Source organism: Ochotona curzoniae, unplaced genomic scaffold (genome assembly GCF_017591425.1).
Source record: "Ochotona curzoniae isolate NIBS_2020 unplaced genomic scaffold, NIBS_Ocur_1.0 contig_430, whole genome shotgun sequence".
Lineage (NCBI taxonomy): Eukaryota > Metazoa > Chordata > Mammalia > Lagomorpha > Ochotonidae > Ochotona > Ochotona curzoniae.
This window is the reverse complement of record NW_024466219.1, coordinates 25,217,281-25,233,832: the sequence shown is the minus strand read 5'-3', so window position 1 is coordinate 25,233,832 and position 16,552 is coordinate 25,217,281. Positions and strand designations below refer to the sequence as shown.

General features: G+C 43.0%; 1 protein-coding gene across 2 annotated transcripts in view; it reads right to left on the bottom strand.

The window, feature by feature from the left end:
• The window catches only part of TGFB2 (transforming growth factor beta 2), an 81,599-nt gene extending 78,172 nt beyond the window's left edge, over nt 1-3,427 (bottom strand). The window contains exon 1 of one of the 2 annotated variants that reach the window (XM_040985314.1): nt 2,641-3,427. In XM_040985314.1, the coding sequence (XP_040841248.1) occupies nt 2,641-2,983 (343 nt within the window). In that variant the 5' untranslated portion in view covers nt 2,984-3,427. The remainder of the gene's footprint in view (nt 1-2,640) is intronic. The other variant, XM_040985315.1, reaches the window with a different exon arrangement.
• Nucleotides 3,428-16,552: the final 13,125 nt, after the last annotated feature.

Sequence of the window (16,552 nt, the reverse complement as noted above, 5' to 3'; positions counted from 1 at the left end):
CTCCACATTGCTAAAAATATTTAGTCTGAACTTCACAAAATGTCCTACAAAGGGCTATCAGCCATCTGTAATGATATATAGCTCATTGAGTATAATTAGAGCATATTTGTAATACTTGAACTGAAGTCACTCTGTGGACGCAAATAAGTTGGTGGTAAAAAAAATGGACTAGCCATCTTTCCCATGCCTTCATCTCGGGAGCTCATGACCCTCCCCAGATACCCTGCAAGAAAGGACAGGCACTCTCCCTCCCCATGTCTGCGTGGTGACAGCTGAGTTAAAACTTGAAGTCCTCAAGAGGAAAAGTTGGTATATAAGCCAGTGCTGTACTTTCCATTTGCTTTTTTAAAAATATGAAAATATGGTGCCATGATTCTTTACTCTTCTTGCTTCTAAGATGTTCACTACATTCCAATGGAACTAAAAAGTGCTGGAAAATTAGTTACCCTACTTTCTATAAGACTATCCACAGTCCTTGCACGGTAATATCCAAACTGCTACAACTATGGCTTTCTGCTCCTAAATGTCCAAGTAGAGTATAGGCTTTAAGAAAATTGTAAAACCCCAGTGGTTTTTTTTTTTTGGGAGGGGGGGTGTTTGTTTAATTCTGGACTTATCAGAGTTTATTTGATGACTGGGGGGTAGAATCGAAAGGAGAAATCACTCATTGATTCCAGTGTCGTACTTTGAGAGCCGCGTTAAGCATTTTTCTAATTTGTTGATGACCATGATCCAGGTATGGCCCATTTCAGCCCATTTCTCATTTCTCAGACTGAGGATTGCTTGAGAGAATAAAGGGTGCGTGGCCTCCAGGGTTAGTCGCTCTCTCCCCACCGACACCATCATGCGATCCTGTTCTCTGTTCTGAGAAATGCAGGCAGTGCCTCAGCGCATGTGCACATGAACACTGAAGGCTGAGTATTCCGGTTCCAAGAAACACACTTGCTGTCTATCCAAATACCAGGGAACTCCTGCATGTGCTGCAGAAGGCAAACTGGCTCAACTGCTCAATGCTTTTGTACTAATTATAATGAGTTTTCATTCCTGGGATCTCCTTGGCTCCACCCCTAGACAGAAAGCTGGGCTTCCACAGGGGGAAGACACGGGGTGGAGTGCATTGATCACCACTGTTGTGGATAGTGCCCTGAGGACCATAATAGAGCCATCCTGCTTGCCAGGACCCCCTACATCTGTTCTGCTATCAAACAAGAAGGAAAGCTGCGGCGGAAGAAAGATGGCCCAAATGACTGGAGTTAGACCCATGGGGCGGACACTCAGGGGCCGTCCAGCGCGGGAGCAAGGCACAGCACGTCAGAGTCAGGGCTTGTCTAACTAAAAATAAATATTAAAAACAAAAAGCACCACCCTGCAATTAGAACTCCCAGGATAAAATTACCAAGATGGCTGTATTATCTATTTAGGCAAGACACTGAGAATTAACACAGGCAGCCAGCAAGTATATAGGGCACCGAAAGGGGAGGAGAAATGGACAACCAATGAAAAGTTTAAGACTTGGGATTTGGAATACACAAATGTTAAAGTGTGGGGTTCCCCCCCCCCACCTTTCTTCTTCCTAGTGTTTAACCCTCTCAGTTATCACTAAATACTTTTTTTTTTTTTAATTTGAAATAATAATACACTAACTACCCATTCCCCACACTTCACAATAACTCATTTCACTCCCCTGTCTGCTGGATACCAGCTGCTTGTGAGAACATGGCCCTTGGAGAAGCCACTTCTTTTCTTTTTGAAATCAGCCTTCTTCACTTTATTCTAGACTTAAGAATGCCCCCAAAGACAATGGCAGAACATATCCCAAAGGGCAGGGGCACCCCGCCTAAAGACAGAAAAAGGCGAAGATAAACCCGTAAGAAAAATAGCTTGTGCTACACTGGCGATTTTCAGAAGGCAGGTTTCGGTGAGCAGTAAAACCTTTCTAAATACACAAATGAAGCTGTGCTTTCCACCAGCCCAGGTGAAGTCACAGAGGACACGGCTACAAGAGTTTGCCTCTGGGGAATGTAGACACCCAGCGCTGGCAAAGGGACCTCACGCACTCAGGGTTTCGAGGCAGGTTTTCTGAAGGGTCTCCAAACCGGGTTTTGTCTGAGCGCTGCTGACATTTTTAGGGGAGTCAGAGACCCGGGGCTCGCGGAACCAGCTGATAGGTCCGGACGGAAAGGGGGCGCCTTCCGGAGATCGACTAGTCTGGGGCCACTTTTTTTTAACCCTTCGTGCACCGGTTCGGCTCACTACACGCCAATCGGAGCAAAGAAAACAAACCCGCCACAACTTTCCCCCTCCGCGGGGTTCAACTCTGCCCCAGGGAGCGTGTGCCTCTGGTTTGACAGGGAAGGGCAGACTGCTAGTGGTCCAGGACAGGCTTTCAGGGGAGAGAAAAAGAATCACGCCGGCTAAAGGACACAGGCGTTGGGGCATGCCAGAGGTGGGGAAAATCAAGTAGGGAGGGAACGTCTTAAAGCCTGCGGGCTCTCAAGGGCACGGCTGGAAAGAAGGTGGACTGGGCGCAGCTCCGCGGAGCGGGCGCGGGGAGGGCGAACCCCGGGGCCGCCGCGGCGGTGCGGGCACTGGGCAGCGCGACACCTCGGGGCTGGGAAGCGAGCGAGACTCGGCACTTACTTTCGGAGGGGAAGTAGGACGTGTCTATCTTGTAGACTTCCTTGGCGTAGTACTCCTCGTCGCTCCTCTCGCGTTCGCAGGCGGCTGCCCTCCGGCTCGCCTTCTCCTGGAGCAAGTCCCTGGTGCTGTTGTAGATGGAAATCACCTCCGGGGGTACTTCCTCCGGCTCGGGATAGTCTTCTGGGGGGCTGGTGAGTTTCAGCTTGCTCAGGATCTGCCCGCGGATCGCCTCGATCCTCTTGCGCATGAACTGGTCCATATCGAGTGTGCTGCAGGTAGACAGGCTGAGCGCAACCGTGACCAGATGCAGGATCAGAAAAGCGCTCAGCACACAGTAGTGCATTTTTCAAAAAAAAAAAAAAAAAAAAAAAAAAAAAACCTAGAAAAAAAGTTCTAAAAAAAAAAAGAAGAAAACGACAATTCTCAAAGTGCAGATCAGGTGGAGTTGTTTGTTAATGCGAAACTTTTGCAAACAATCAAGGGTTGATGCCCGATGGAAAATGTATCTTGCTTGAATTCTTTCAAAAAAGAGAATACAAGTCGTTCCCAAACTGGACAAATAATAAGGGAGGGAAAGTGGGGAGCCCTGAATTTGGGAAGAAAAAAAAAATTTTTTTTTTTTCTTGGAGCGACGAAACGGAAGGAGAGGGGTGGAAAGGGTGAATGGCTGTAAGGCAGTGTGTCAGTCGCGGTGCCGAGTGGCGGATCTGAACTCGGATCCTCTGGCCAAAAGGAAAGAGATGAAAAGGTCCCGGGGCTGGCAGCTGCCAGGCCAGAGGGGAGGGGCGCCGGGAGCGCTGGGCAGGGGACCGCCGAGACTGACCCGGGCTGTAACTGATATATCTAGAGAGAGCGGTTCGGCCGTGTCTTCCACTGGCGCTGAGAGCAGGGGCAGAAGAGCGCACACGTGTGTGTATGAGTGTGTGTGTGTGCGTGTGCGCGCGCGCGCGTCTCTGCGCGCTCTGGGGACCAGCCTGGTGCGCCGCGACAGGAGGCGGATGCGCTTCGCACGGCTCCCGGGACGCGATCCAGTGCTCCAGGAGCCGCGGACGCTGCGGAGGGGCGACGATCCTGCTCCCGGAGCTGCGCGCTGTGGCCTGCACTCGGCCGCTGGCTTACTCCACGTTGCTGCTGCTGCCGCCGCCGCCGCAGCCGCCGCTGCCGCCGCCAGCAAACGCTTCCAGCCTCCAGCTCCCTCCTTCTGCTCCTCCTTCTGCTCCTCCTTCTCCTCTTGCTCCAGAAGCCAACCCCGCACCAGAAGATCAGCCGCAGCCGCCGCCGCCGCTACCGCTTGCACCCCCTGCGGACCACAACAGCAGCCCCGGGACACGTTGGCTTGGGGGGTTTATTCCTGAGGGTCGCGTAGGGGCTTCCTTGGACTCCCACCCTTTTCTAACGTCTCCTGGTTTCTTTTGCACTAAGACCCTCTCGCCTGGGGGAGGTAGGCACTTGCACCCTGAAGTAGACCCTCCTTGCTCCTTTCTGCAGCCGGGAAGCCCCTGTCTGTCCTCGAACGGCTCCTTAAACCGTTACACCGACGTTTTCCATCCCTCTCCCTGCCTCTGGGACTTGCACTCTTGCTCTGCTCTCACTCGCTCGCTCGCTCTCCTTCCTGCTATTTCTCTGTCTTGTCGGGAGCTTCTGGAGCTCCGCTCCACTCCCTGCGAACCTTCTGCTGCCAGCAGATAACATCACGAACATGCTGGGGAGGGGAGATTTATAAGTTCTCTCCGGACCACGTGTTTGCCTTCAACAAAGTGACGTGCTAGGATTACAGTCAGAAGTCCTCTCGTTACTTAGACCACGAGCTCTGCCCGAACTGTGGAGGGGTGTGGAAATGAGGCCGGCTGCTGGGAGCGGAGGCAGGAGGTGGAGTGTGCGCCGTGACAACAGTGATTTACGGTCTCTGCTTTCTGTAGGCGCTCTGCACAGGTCTGTTGAAGGACAGGCTGCGGAGGGAGGCTTTCCCACTGGGTGCAGCTGGCTCACAGCCTCCCAGGTGGAATCCTCCGGAATGGCCGTCTTCCCTGCGGCATTGGGTGCACACGCACATGGCAGCACACCTTCGCCAGGAGCACCAGGCTGCGCACAGCCGGGTCGGCAGGGAAGAGGGTCTCCTCGCAGCCAAGATTCCTGTATTGCTCGTTTTTTACTTTCTTTAGATTCTGCAACGGGTTGCTCCACTTTTGTCACTACCTAGCCCTTTGACTGTGAACCGCTGGAAAACAGAGACTCTTTGTTTTTGCTTGAAACAACAACTAAATAGGAAGGGACATTTGTTTTACTCTTTTCAGTGATTACTTTCATTTACTGCCTATGCCACTTCTGGTCTGACTTTTCTCTCGTCCTTTCTAAGCTAGACACTATCACCAACTTCATTCTCATCGTGTACCTCCAGGAAGATGGCTGTTCGATGTCTGCTATTATAGACTACTCATCACATTTTCTGTCAACCTAGTCCAAAGCCCAAATTAGGTGAATACAAGAATAATTCTTGCCACTGTTCCCTCTTCCCTGTTTCTATTATTTTACCTCCAGTTACTCAAAGTCAACATTTTCATTTTGATTTCAAATTGTGGCCATACTGACTAGACAGATGATTTACACTGGAAATGTGGTTCAGTTTTTCCCCAAACTCAGAGACTTCTGTAATTTACACTGTAGGTGTGCGTGGAGGCTTATACCATTATTAAGTAGCAGACTGAATAAATATGGTTAACAGTAGCTAGCCTACTAAGCTTCATAATGTGTATGTATTCAATCAGTTTCCATAGCAATGCTTTAGAGAAGGGATGATCCGTACAGATGGAACAGAGGTAACACAGAGGTGAAGCTCCCCTTGTAAGACCTCAGCAGGCAGTAGAGGCGGGCTTTGCAGTCAAGATTCATGATCTCTGTTCTGACCCTCTAGGTGCTTCCAACAAACACCTGATCCACAGTGTGTTCTCACAAAAGGATTCTAGGGCCAAATACGTTTGGAAAATATGAGGTCGCCTTAGAGGGTCAGGATTCCTACTACATTAAAGGGTCTGAAGCTCCCACAGGAAAGAAAAAAAAAATTGTCAAACTCCTTTGAAGATGGAATTTTCCTCTACTGACACATATTGGAAAACTCAAATAAGAGAACCGTTCCAGCTCACTTCTGAATAATTCTGAAAAATATGTATAAATTAGCATCAGCAGGTCCCTCTCCCTCAGGCCAGTTGTAAAATGAAATAACTCGGAAGGGGACACCCAGCTACCATCCCAATAACCAAAGTGAAATAGAATCAAGAGGAACTTCTGGCAGGCTAATAGTTTCATCAAATTAAGCCATCTGTTTTGAGTTCAGTTTGAGAACTGCAATAATCCAGCTATAGAAAGAGGACAAAAAGTGAATATTTCCACAACAGAGGCCATTATAACATCTATAGCAGAATCTACAAACCCAAGCTTGTGACTGAAGATGCTGCTTTGGGAAGATGGCCGATTTCCGAGTGAGCTCTCCGATATTCTGCGGTAGACTTAGCCTCTCCCTAGCCAGAGGACATCGCTCGCTCAGTGTTCAGAGACTATGTGACTCAAACACACACAGGTGCATCTTAGGTGAAATGGGTTCAGACAGGACATGGGCAAAGTCCATCCTCCTCACTTCTAGGGGAGTAACTGAAGCTACAAATTCTGCAACTGCCTTACACAGTCATGCTTTGGTTCATAAGTGTGAACACTTAAGACTTAACAAGTCCTTAGACTGAGACTCCTGACCTGTGTCTAAGAAGCTGTTTTTGTTTTGCCAGTGCCCAGGAGAGTAAGACCGGAGGGGTCGGTGACACCTTCTAGATGTCTATACAGTGAGGCCAGCAAGAGAGAAGCAGCCCATTTCCTCTTCTCAGCAGAGGAGTTTCCTAAGAAAGTTAACAGTCACAACTGTCTGACTTGTCTCCTTAGTAATCAAATATTCTATCAAATAACAGCTTGAAGGCCTTTCTATTTGAGGAGCATGATATTCACTAATCTGATTGAGATCTCGTGTGCTGAAGACTACCTTCTGCCTGGCAAAAGGGGGTTTTGTCAGTCTGTGCCATCTTGATGTCTTCAAGGAGAGCACAGAGTACAGTGGTTAAGAGGGCAGGCTCCAAGGGAGACATTTCCTGGGTTTAGAAATGGCTTTCAGGTCCTGCCCAAATTGGTAGGTTATTTTGTTGCTTTCTTCATCTGTGGAATGGGGGTAACAGCACCATCCACATGAGGTCAGTGTGAGGACTGGATTCTACAGGCACAGAGGGCAGCTATACCAAAAGCCAGCACTGAGTGCATCCACCTTCAATGCAAAAACAAACAAAGCACTCACCCAGGCTTTGTTTCAACCAAAAGCCTCCTAGCGATTTCTGTAGGCACATGCTCATTATTTTGAATATGATGGCATTTTGCCCCCCAGTAATTAAGACAGAAGGACAAGGAAACATCTTTTGGAGAACAGAACACTGAAAGGCTGTCACAGACTGGTTAAGCCCCCGAGATCTTGGCATAGCATCTTTTCTAAATCACAGCAAAGACATGCTCTATACAGCAACAGGTTTTATTCACCAGAGTGCTACACAGTTCCTAGGAGAGGCTTAAAGAAAAAGACTCCTTTGTGTCCTGGAGTTTTATTCCTGTAGACTACAAAGAGCCTGTGACCTATAACAGGTCCTTCCTAACTTTAATAAAGTAATAATTTCATTTGTAACAATTTGGGACGTTTTCCATGTTGGTGTAGAACACCAAGAAATCAGAAAGCAGGGAAAATGACAGATGGTCTGACTACCATTGATGGCATTTTTCTCCAAGTAATGACAAGATCAATTTAAAAAAACATTTGATATGAAAATACACCAAAAGCTTTTTAAATTTTTTAAATTTTACCTTTGATAGAAAATGCAACATTCGAGGTACATCAATTTTGTGAAATGTTCTGTATGCATTTCTATAGAGAGGGAAGTTTATGAAATAATTATAGGAAATTATTGCTAGAATTATTACTTAGAATAAAAATGATTTTCTTTATACAAATTATACTTTTGTATCTAGAAGTAATAAGGAAAAAGGCCTGCAGAGAGGCAGATGGAAGGAGAAGCGCTCAACGTCAGCAAGTGGTGAAGACAATGGACTAAATTTGAGATAGGGCCCAGAAAAGCAGAGTATGCTGACAGGGAGGCTCAGGAGACAAATTCTCCCACTGCAACGACACACTGTGGCAGCATTACCTCATCCTTTGCAATCATTACTTCTTGTGGCTTTTGAGCCATTTTGTGCCTCTACATTTTGAGCTCTGTGTAAGAAACCAAAGGAGAAAGTCTTGTTTTGGAAGGAATTCTCTAGGCAGCCCAGACTACGTCTTCCCCAGGAGCTTTTGAACATACTTGTCCCTTGTGAATGGATATACTAAAATAGCATTCAGTATCTGATACAAAAATATGAACAAGGGGAATGGTTGGGATTCAGTGGAATAGGAGTATGTGCTCAATCATACGCCAAAGCTGGTGAGAAGCCAATCACAGTCGCCTTGTTTCCACAGCATTTGGCACATGCCCTTCCAAAATCTCTACTTCCACTTTACTAATCCACAACCTCAGGAGTTCAAACCTACTTCACAAAGCACAAAGTCAGATGGGGTTGCTGGAAGAAAGAGAAAGACAGAAGATTCCAGCCAGGAAAGACTGAAAGATGACAAAGCAAAAAAAAAAAGACATAAAACAACAGAGAAAAGTACATGTATGTTCTCGTAGTTAAAATGAAGACAAAATGAAGGAGAATTATTTAAGATAACCCTTAAATGAATTTTTTCAGTTATAAACAATTGTGCTTCTCAGCTATCTACATTTGTCTACAATCTAAAAATGCAAATGGGGCCTAGCACATTAGGCTCGTGGCTAAAGTCCTCACCTTGCATGCGCCGGGATTCTGTATGGGCACTGACTGCTCCACTTCCCATCCAGCTCTCTGCTTATGACCTGAGAAAGCAGTAGAGGATGGCCCAAAGCCTTGGAAACCTACACTATAAATCTTAAAAAAAAAAAAAAAAAAAAAAAAAAAAAAAAGGGAAGAAAGAAAAGAGACAATGGAAGCAGCTGTTTTCTGAAGCAGTTGGTAGGTTGGCTAATGTACATGACCAATATTTGAGTGTGTGAGTTCAACTCCCAGCTCCTGACTGCACACTGATTATTCATGTAGTTGGCTTCCAGCCACCAAATCTGAGAGCTGGATTGAGTGGCCAACTCCCAGCTTAGGCCTAAGCCCTATCCTGTCCACTGTGGGAATTCAGGGAGTGAGAATTCAGCAGATGACAGCCTACACTCACTCTGTTTCTCAAATAACTGAACGAATGAATGTTAAAACAACACACAGAGGGCCATAAATGATTAAGTGAGGGGGAAGAAAAACTAGCATTTTTAAAACCAAAAACCTATGTTTATGTCTTTCAGGGCACAGCTAGCTATGTAGATGGTTTTGGCTTGTTAAACTGGGGACTACTGATCACAAAATCTTAGAAAGCTCTAAAACTTGAAGATTTGGGATTCTTATTACTAGGATGACCACATATTTTATCACACCAAGTTGAGTACTTGAGAGTGAAGACGATGCCATTTATATTAAGACATGGAGATAAAGTCCTAGAAAGTCGCCCTATTTAACATAAACCATTTCAAATCTTCAGCTCTAAGAATATGTCAGTTAGGCTTTCAGCATTTTTTGGTTACGATAGTAATATTACATTCATATTTTGCACATTTCCAAGACTTTATTTTTACTCTTCTACAGCAGATTCTAAAAACCACCACTGGAGCTGCATTTTGAAAATTCCTGATGTGCACAATTTTAGCATTGATGTAAACCCACTCCACCATGAAAAGGAGGCCTCCAAGAGTTCGAGGGTTGAGATTCTTCTGTGCTCTATGAAAGCTAATCTCCCATGCGGAAAAGAGGGGGATAAACCTAACAATGATGGGGATTAACATGTGTTGTGTGTATTCTGTGTGCAGCCTGGAAAAAATTGTGACAAACGAACAAGAAAGAATCTCAAAGATAAAGACGAGCTCTCTCCGCTTCCCGCGCGGGTGCCAGGCTAACGGGGACTATTACCTGGTGCTCACAGGTCATGCCAACACTGGCTGCTTACATTTTTCTCTTTCCTATTTAACCAACAGTAACTGGCTCAGAAAGCTGGGAGTCACTGCAAAGCGACTGCAAGTGCGGCTCCTGTTCGCCTCCCGGCTGTGGGGACCAGAGGTCCCTCTTGTGGTTGCCTTCTAGGGGATTTCAGCCATGGCTGAGTCCTGTCCAGGGCAAAGCGTTGCCTTCATAGTTCCTGGTAAATGCAGGTCATGTGCCAAAACCAAAGAAGTCAGTCCAGAGAGAAGTGTGTTGGAACTGAACAGACATCAGGACAGCACAGAAGTGATTCTGGCTGCTGGGTTATTAGCGATGAAAAAAAAAAAGGCATCTGTTTAAGTGTGTTTTAGAAATCTTAATTATGGCTAGTAAATTAAACACTGTTACAAGGTCAATCTAGCTACTTAAACAGCTGTAACAACCAAATCTAATCAATGCCAGTGATGTTGACTGTTCTAAAAGTAGCCACTCTTTTAGTTATGGGGAAAGCAAATTTATCAGTTGATTCAATGATAGCCTAAATTCTGCCACCTAGGGGAGAGGAGTGGTATGGCCTTATAACTTCATATTTAGTATTGCCATCACAATTCATTAAACACTAACATATCACCTAACTGTAGTAAATTTTTTGAAAAGTGTTAATGTACTTAACAACCTCACCTCCAAAATAAATCCTGCTTACTTATTGTAAAAGCTCATAACAATTATAATTTAAGGCAAATATTGTTAAAACACTCATTTTTAGAAAAGATCCTACATCGAGAGCAAGTTTCAGCTAACCTATTATTTCCTAGATAATCATTGGAAGTTAACGTCTAATTTTCATGTATAATTTGAATATATAGATCCTTAATAGTAAAATGCCATTGACACCTTTGTCCTTTATAACAGTGGCAGTATGTATAGCCAATTTCAATACATATTAAATATGTATATCATTGAACATCACTCAAAAAGTTCAAGCAGCTTCACTTGGATAACTAAAAAGCAGCATTAAGACACAAGAAGGCCTCTATCAAATTCTCTAGTGATGTACAGAAAGTCAAGAGGAGTCCCCAGATTGTCTGCCATGAAAATGTCTCACCCTTTTAATACATGACATCTGCTATCCACCTCTGACCACGGATTCATCTCATACTCAGGACAAAAACAAAAAAACAAAACTGGATAGCAACTTGTTGTTCCAGAAAGCTTAACTTCTCGAATCCCATTTTCTCTAGGACATGAAGATGCCTGTCGGGATGCTCACGTCCATTGCAGAGTGTGAGTCTGAGATGTGGCTCTGCTCTCACTTCCAGCTTCCCGCTGCCGAGTGCTCTCGGAGGCAACAGATGGTTCATCATCCAGTTGAGACTCATGACTGTGCTCCTGGCTCCAGGCTCCAGCATGACCCAGCCCTGGCTGTTGTGGACATTAGAGGCATGAATCAACGGACTGCTCTCAGTAAAACTAATGGACACGAGACCTCTCTGTGTCTTTCTTTCCAATGAGCAAAATGTGTTTTAAAAATAAAAAATGTTAAAAGTGAGCACTGTTACATGTGTGATCTTAAATTATTTAACTTATTGTGTATTTTTCCATCTGTAAAATGGGAAGAGCACCTACTTCAGAGGATTATTAGGAAGACCGTATGAGACAAGGGCATGCTATGACAATGGCATACAGTAATGCTGTACAAATATTTGCTATTATTATGTGTTGTTTGAACTTTAACTTGAATTGATAGGATTATGCAAAAATAAGAAAGCTTTAAAAATGGCAACAATATTTTGAAAAATGCAGGTCTCCCTTGCCTAGAGGAGTTATTTTCTAAAACTCCTGTGGATGCCTGAAACCATGGGTCATTCTGGACCCAGCACATGTTCTGGCCTACATACATATACCTGTGATACAGTTGGGCACAATAAGAGATGAACTGTAACAAATTATAGCAATATACTGTAATAGCAAGTTATATGAATATATAATCTCTCAAAAATTATATTTATACTGTACATCTTAGCAAATCAACCTGTTTTTCCCCCTTATCAAATCCCAAACTTCCACTTTTTTACTTTAACCAAGTGAACAAAGCATCTTACGACTTGTCTTAAGCATATTTAAATTGCCCAATATCACTACTCTTGCAATTTAGAACTATTATTAAGGAAAATTAACATGCATTACTGAGACACAATCACTAAACCACTCCAACAGTTGATCATTAAGATAGCCTAGTGATAAACAAGACGATAGCACAAAGGACCAGGATCTGCTGGAAAAGGAATGGTTGACATCATGGGTGGGACAATGCAATACTTCATCATCCCACTCAATCACAACATTCAATTTTAGTTTCTATTTAAAATATTCATAGTGGGTGTGGTGTAGAGCCAGTTAATATTCCACCTGTGACACTGGCATCCCTTATGGGTGCCAGCCTATGATGCAGCTGCTCCATTTCCAACGCAGCTCTCTGCTTCTCACCTGGGAAAGCAGCGGAGAACGGTGAGGCCTGGCCAGTGCCCCCACAGAGGAGACTGGGAAGAAGCTCCCTGGCTTAAACCAGCTCAGCTCAGACCACCACTGTGGCCATTTGTGGAGTGAACCAGTGGATGGAAGACCTCTCTTTCTTTCTCTCTAAAACCTTTCAAGCACATAGAAATAAACCTTAAACAAAAATGCTCATACTTTGGTTGACCCTAAGTAACTGAAAAACAAAAATAAGATCAAAGATAAAGGAGACTACATTAATTAAGAAAATGGAAGTTTCCGTTCAAATGTTTTTAATCGAGGAGTACAAAGTAACTGACAAATTTTTTCATGTTCCATTCATTGAGGATAATTAGCAAAATTTTCAAAGTAAATATTCTAGAAAAGAGGACTCTTCAGTTACCTAATTTACTTCTCTTCCTATCAATCTTAATACTGCTATATTAAATAGTATGTTGGCTCTAGAACAACGTAGGTAAAAACATGCTTTAATAACTGTGTGTCAGGATCACTTCACTCCATGTCTTATATAAAAAAACAAAATATTAAAAACAGACGCCACTCTCTGTTTCCATTTACCCAATGTATTCCTAACAGTTGGCTACATCATTTTTGACTTTATATTTTCAATTACCATGCAACTGATATTTGCATTTTTACCAGTCTTCACAGACATCATTTAAAAAAAAGAAAAGTACGTTACACAATTTATGTAAAGGTCCTCGTATCACTGAATTTAGGGGGGGGTCACTTAAAAACTCTGGCTATTAAAACAGTGCTCTAAAATACTGCTTATATGACATTTTCAATCATAAGGTCCTTTCATTTATTTTATTTTCATTTTATATTTGGAAGGTAGAGTCAGAAAGAGAAGCGTTCCATCCGTTGCTTGTAGGAGGACATTGTGACCCTAGAAGGATTACAGTTGATTGGACAACATTTGTATGATACAAACCGAATGGCTACCTTTTGTATAACTGACTGGATATCATTTGTATGAGAACAGTTGAGTGGACAGCATGTGAATGAGAACACTTGGTAGAATATACAAGACAAAAGGAGTTCCAAAGAAAAGCACAGAAACTGTTCATGGGTTTTGTTGATAAGCTCAATATCTCCTCCCTTATCCCATATGACCCTCAGTGTATAAAATCTGATGCCACTAATAAACTTTGACCATCAGTCAGAGTCCATGTGTGTTATTATCGGCTCCATGCACCAAGTCCATCGCTGTGGGACTGTGACAGTTGGTCACATTCCAAATGCTTCCAACAGCAAGAACTGGGCCAAAATGAAACCAGCTGGCAGCACGGTGGCTGGGGTGCGGGTGTTCCCAAAGGATAGCTAACTTGGCCATACATCTGTCCCAACCAGAGTTTTTTTGTAAGGTTTCCTGAAATATAATAGGGGGTTTCATAAATAGCTGTTACCCATCAAACTTCAACTTTTTAGAGGAAACCCCTTATAGCAGAAACATTTCCAATTATGTAAACTAGAAATAACTGAGACGTCTACAGATACAGTAACTAATTCTTCAGATGCCTAACAGAGAACGAGTTAACATCCACATATAGGAAGTGTCTTGGGCTTGCGTTTACATCATTCCAATGCTCATGGTGGAGCCCACAGATCAGCAGATAGCCACATGAGCCTCAGAAAACTTAAAACACTCTGTGGCAGGACACACCACTAGTCAAGAGTCCAAACTGGACTCTGCACTCAGTTCTGACTCCAAAGTTACACTCTCTCATCTAAAAATGAATACTGGTACTTCTTAGAATGTCCAGTGTAAAAATAACTGGGCTCATTGTGCATGGGAAGGTCCTAACTGCACTCAAGATGTGATAAGCTGTCTCATGCAATCTAGTCATTCCTAGTGTTCCTGACATTCTCAAAGAACAGTATCACATTGACTCCTCTGGATTATGAGCTTTTATATTTATAATACACTTAACACAATCCAGTGTTATTGTACAAAGACAAATATTTTTATGTAGCAACAACCCTTATGTTATGCTTGGTACTACTCAGTATTTCAAGCTAACAGTTATGTCTGGCTGACTCGCTGAGGTTTTCAAAGCTGATGTCAATGTATTGTTTATGCCCTTTTCATGGTAGGAGATGTATTTTTACCTAAAACTCAAGTCTTGTTCTGCAAGAGCAAAGAGGCAACTGTCTGGTAGCCTAAGGGAAAACCAACAGCTGCACGGCCACCCACGCATCGGACACAGCCCTCAGCTGTCTCTATTCAGGGCCCCATACAAATTTGGTGTTCTCGCTTTGATGTTTATGAACCGATTGCATTAAAAATACAGGATAATGATTCAGGGGTTATAGAAACTGTTATTTATACAAATGTGGTTAACACCTCATCATTTCAAACTGGCTGTGCTAATAACACTCATTGTACTCTTGTTTTCATTTTTTCCCCCTTTTTCTTCCCAAATTGAATTCTTCCCCTTTCTTCTGCAATCTACATTTGCTTTGGCAGCATGCTGAGTGTATGTTAGGAGAGGATGGAACTATTAGCCAGCTCTAGAGTCCTACCCTGAAAGGCACTTCCTCTGGAAAGCTCCTAAAGAAACAGACTCCCAGACACATCCAAACCACAGGAATTCACAACTCACATGAGAAGTGGCATCTTTCTGGCATTTCTCAGTATATCCTTCTGCGGCATCTTAAACCTACACTTTTGGAGTGGAGTAGTAAGACTTAAACCTAGATGACAAACAATGCCACAAACCAAATGCTATTTGTTAGTAAAAACTATCTATCTGTCCATAGTCTCAGTTATACGTGTGTACAAAAAGTTCATTACTATCTAGACAAAAAGTTCTAAAACCCAAACTCTTAAAATTATGTTTAGCAGAAAAAAAGATATGAACGAGATTATCCTCGCTAACAGACACTCTGCAGAGAACATAAAATCACCTGTTAGCATATACCTTCCATCTACTTCTTACCAGATTCATGGCAGCTTACCATCTTAAGACATCAATTGCAATTCTAAATGTCTCATTACTTACCACAAAAACCACTGTATTTCTAAATCTGTTTATAGGTCCTCATCATCTGATAAAATTTCAAAAAGCTCTTCTAGTGAAAAAAGTTATCAAGTCTACCTCTGTTGCAATGATTAGTAAGGTTCAAGCACTCAGCTGGCCAAAATTTACACTCCTCTTTTCTTGGGGGAGGAACGTGAGAGCTAGTTGTAGGCATGGAGTTTTCTGTTTCCAAAATCTCTTACTGTCAATGCTTGGCATTCATAGTACCTACAGGGCTTACCAGCCCTGCTGGCTGTCACTGACAACGGACAAATGCCACTTACAGATTCTCCAAGATGAGTATGAGGGATGAGCAGAGTGAACTGTGCTAACCTCAACCAGAGAACTATTCACAAATAAAAAATACAGAGCACTGAGCAATTTTAACCAACACAGGTCTAGATAGTTTCATTATTCCAGACCTCTGGAAATATATAACACAATCCATCACAATATTAGAATTTTTAAAAAGTATCTCTTACTTTTAAAAAGTATCTCTTATCTTATAAGTCGTGGTCGATAGCGGATTCATTTCAAGTTATCATTGTTCAACAAATGCGCCGCATAATTCTTATAATACACAGACTTATAGGAAGTCAACTTTAAAGAGGTTTAATCTCTTGTTCGGTATAAGAGGAAAAAAACACACCTGTATTTTACCACAAACACTTAGATAATTCCAGCAAAGTTCCGAGAACAGGTATTTAATGAATGGTATCTAAAGGTTTCACTCAGCTAATTCTTTGATATTGTGAGACACAGTGGCAACTACTGTTACATCTAAGTGAAAATTTCAATTTATGCTATTTTGTTATCACATACATATTTCCTGAAGAAATTACAAATGTTGAACATAGTCTCCAACTGTCTTAAAAAGGAGAAACTTGTGCCACAGGCGTGAATATACTGAGTACAGTAACAGTATTCAGCACCAATAAAAACGTTGTTCAATGATTCTGAAAAAAAAAGTCTTGTTTTACTTATGACTTCTAAAATTTATATGAACAAAATAACAATACATGTAAGGAGGAAAAAACTAAGTCACATGACCTAAAAGCGCTAGCTCTCTTACCTAGTCTTCCAAGCCTTTTCCATTGCTTGTTCCCTTAAAGTCCTTTACGGCATATTGTTAGATCTTATAATTCCTTGAACTCTGTGGCAACATAACTCATATTTTCAGTTTGCCTATGTTTGTGTTCACATTTCCATCTACTTTGTCATAATCATGTTTTAAGGAGTCATCTGTGAGAATCTAAAAACTTTAA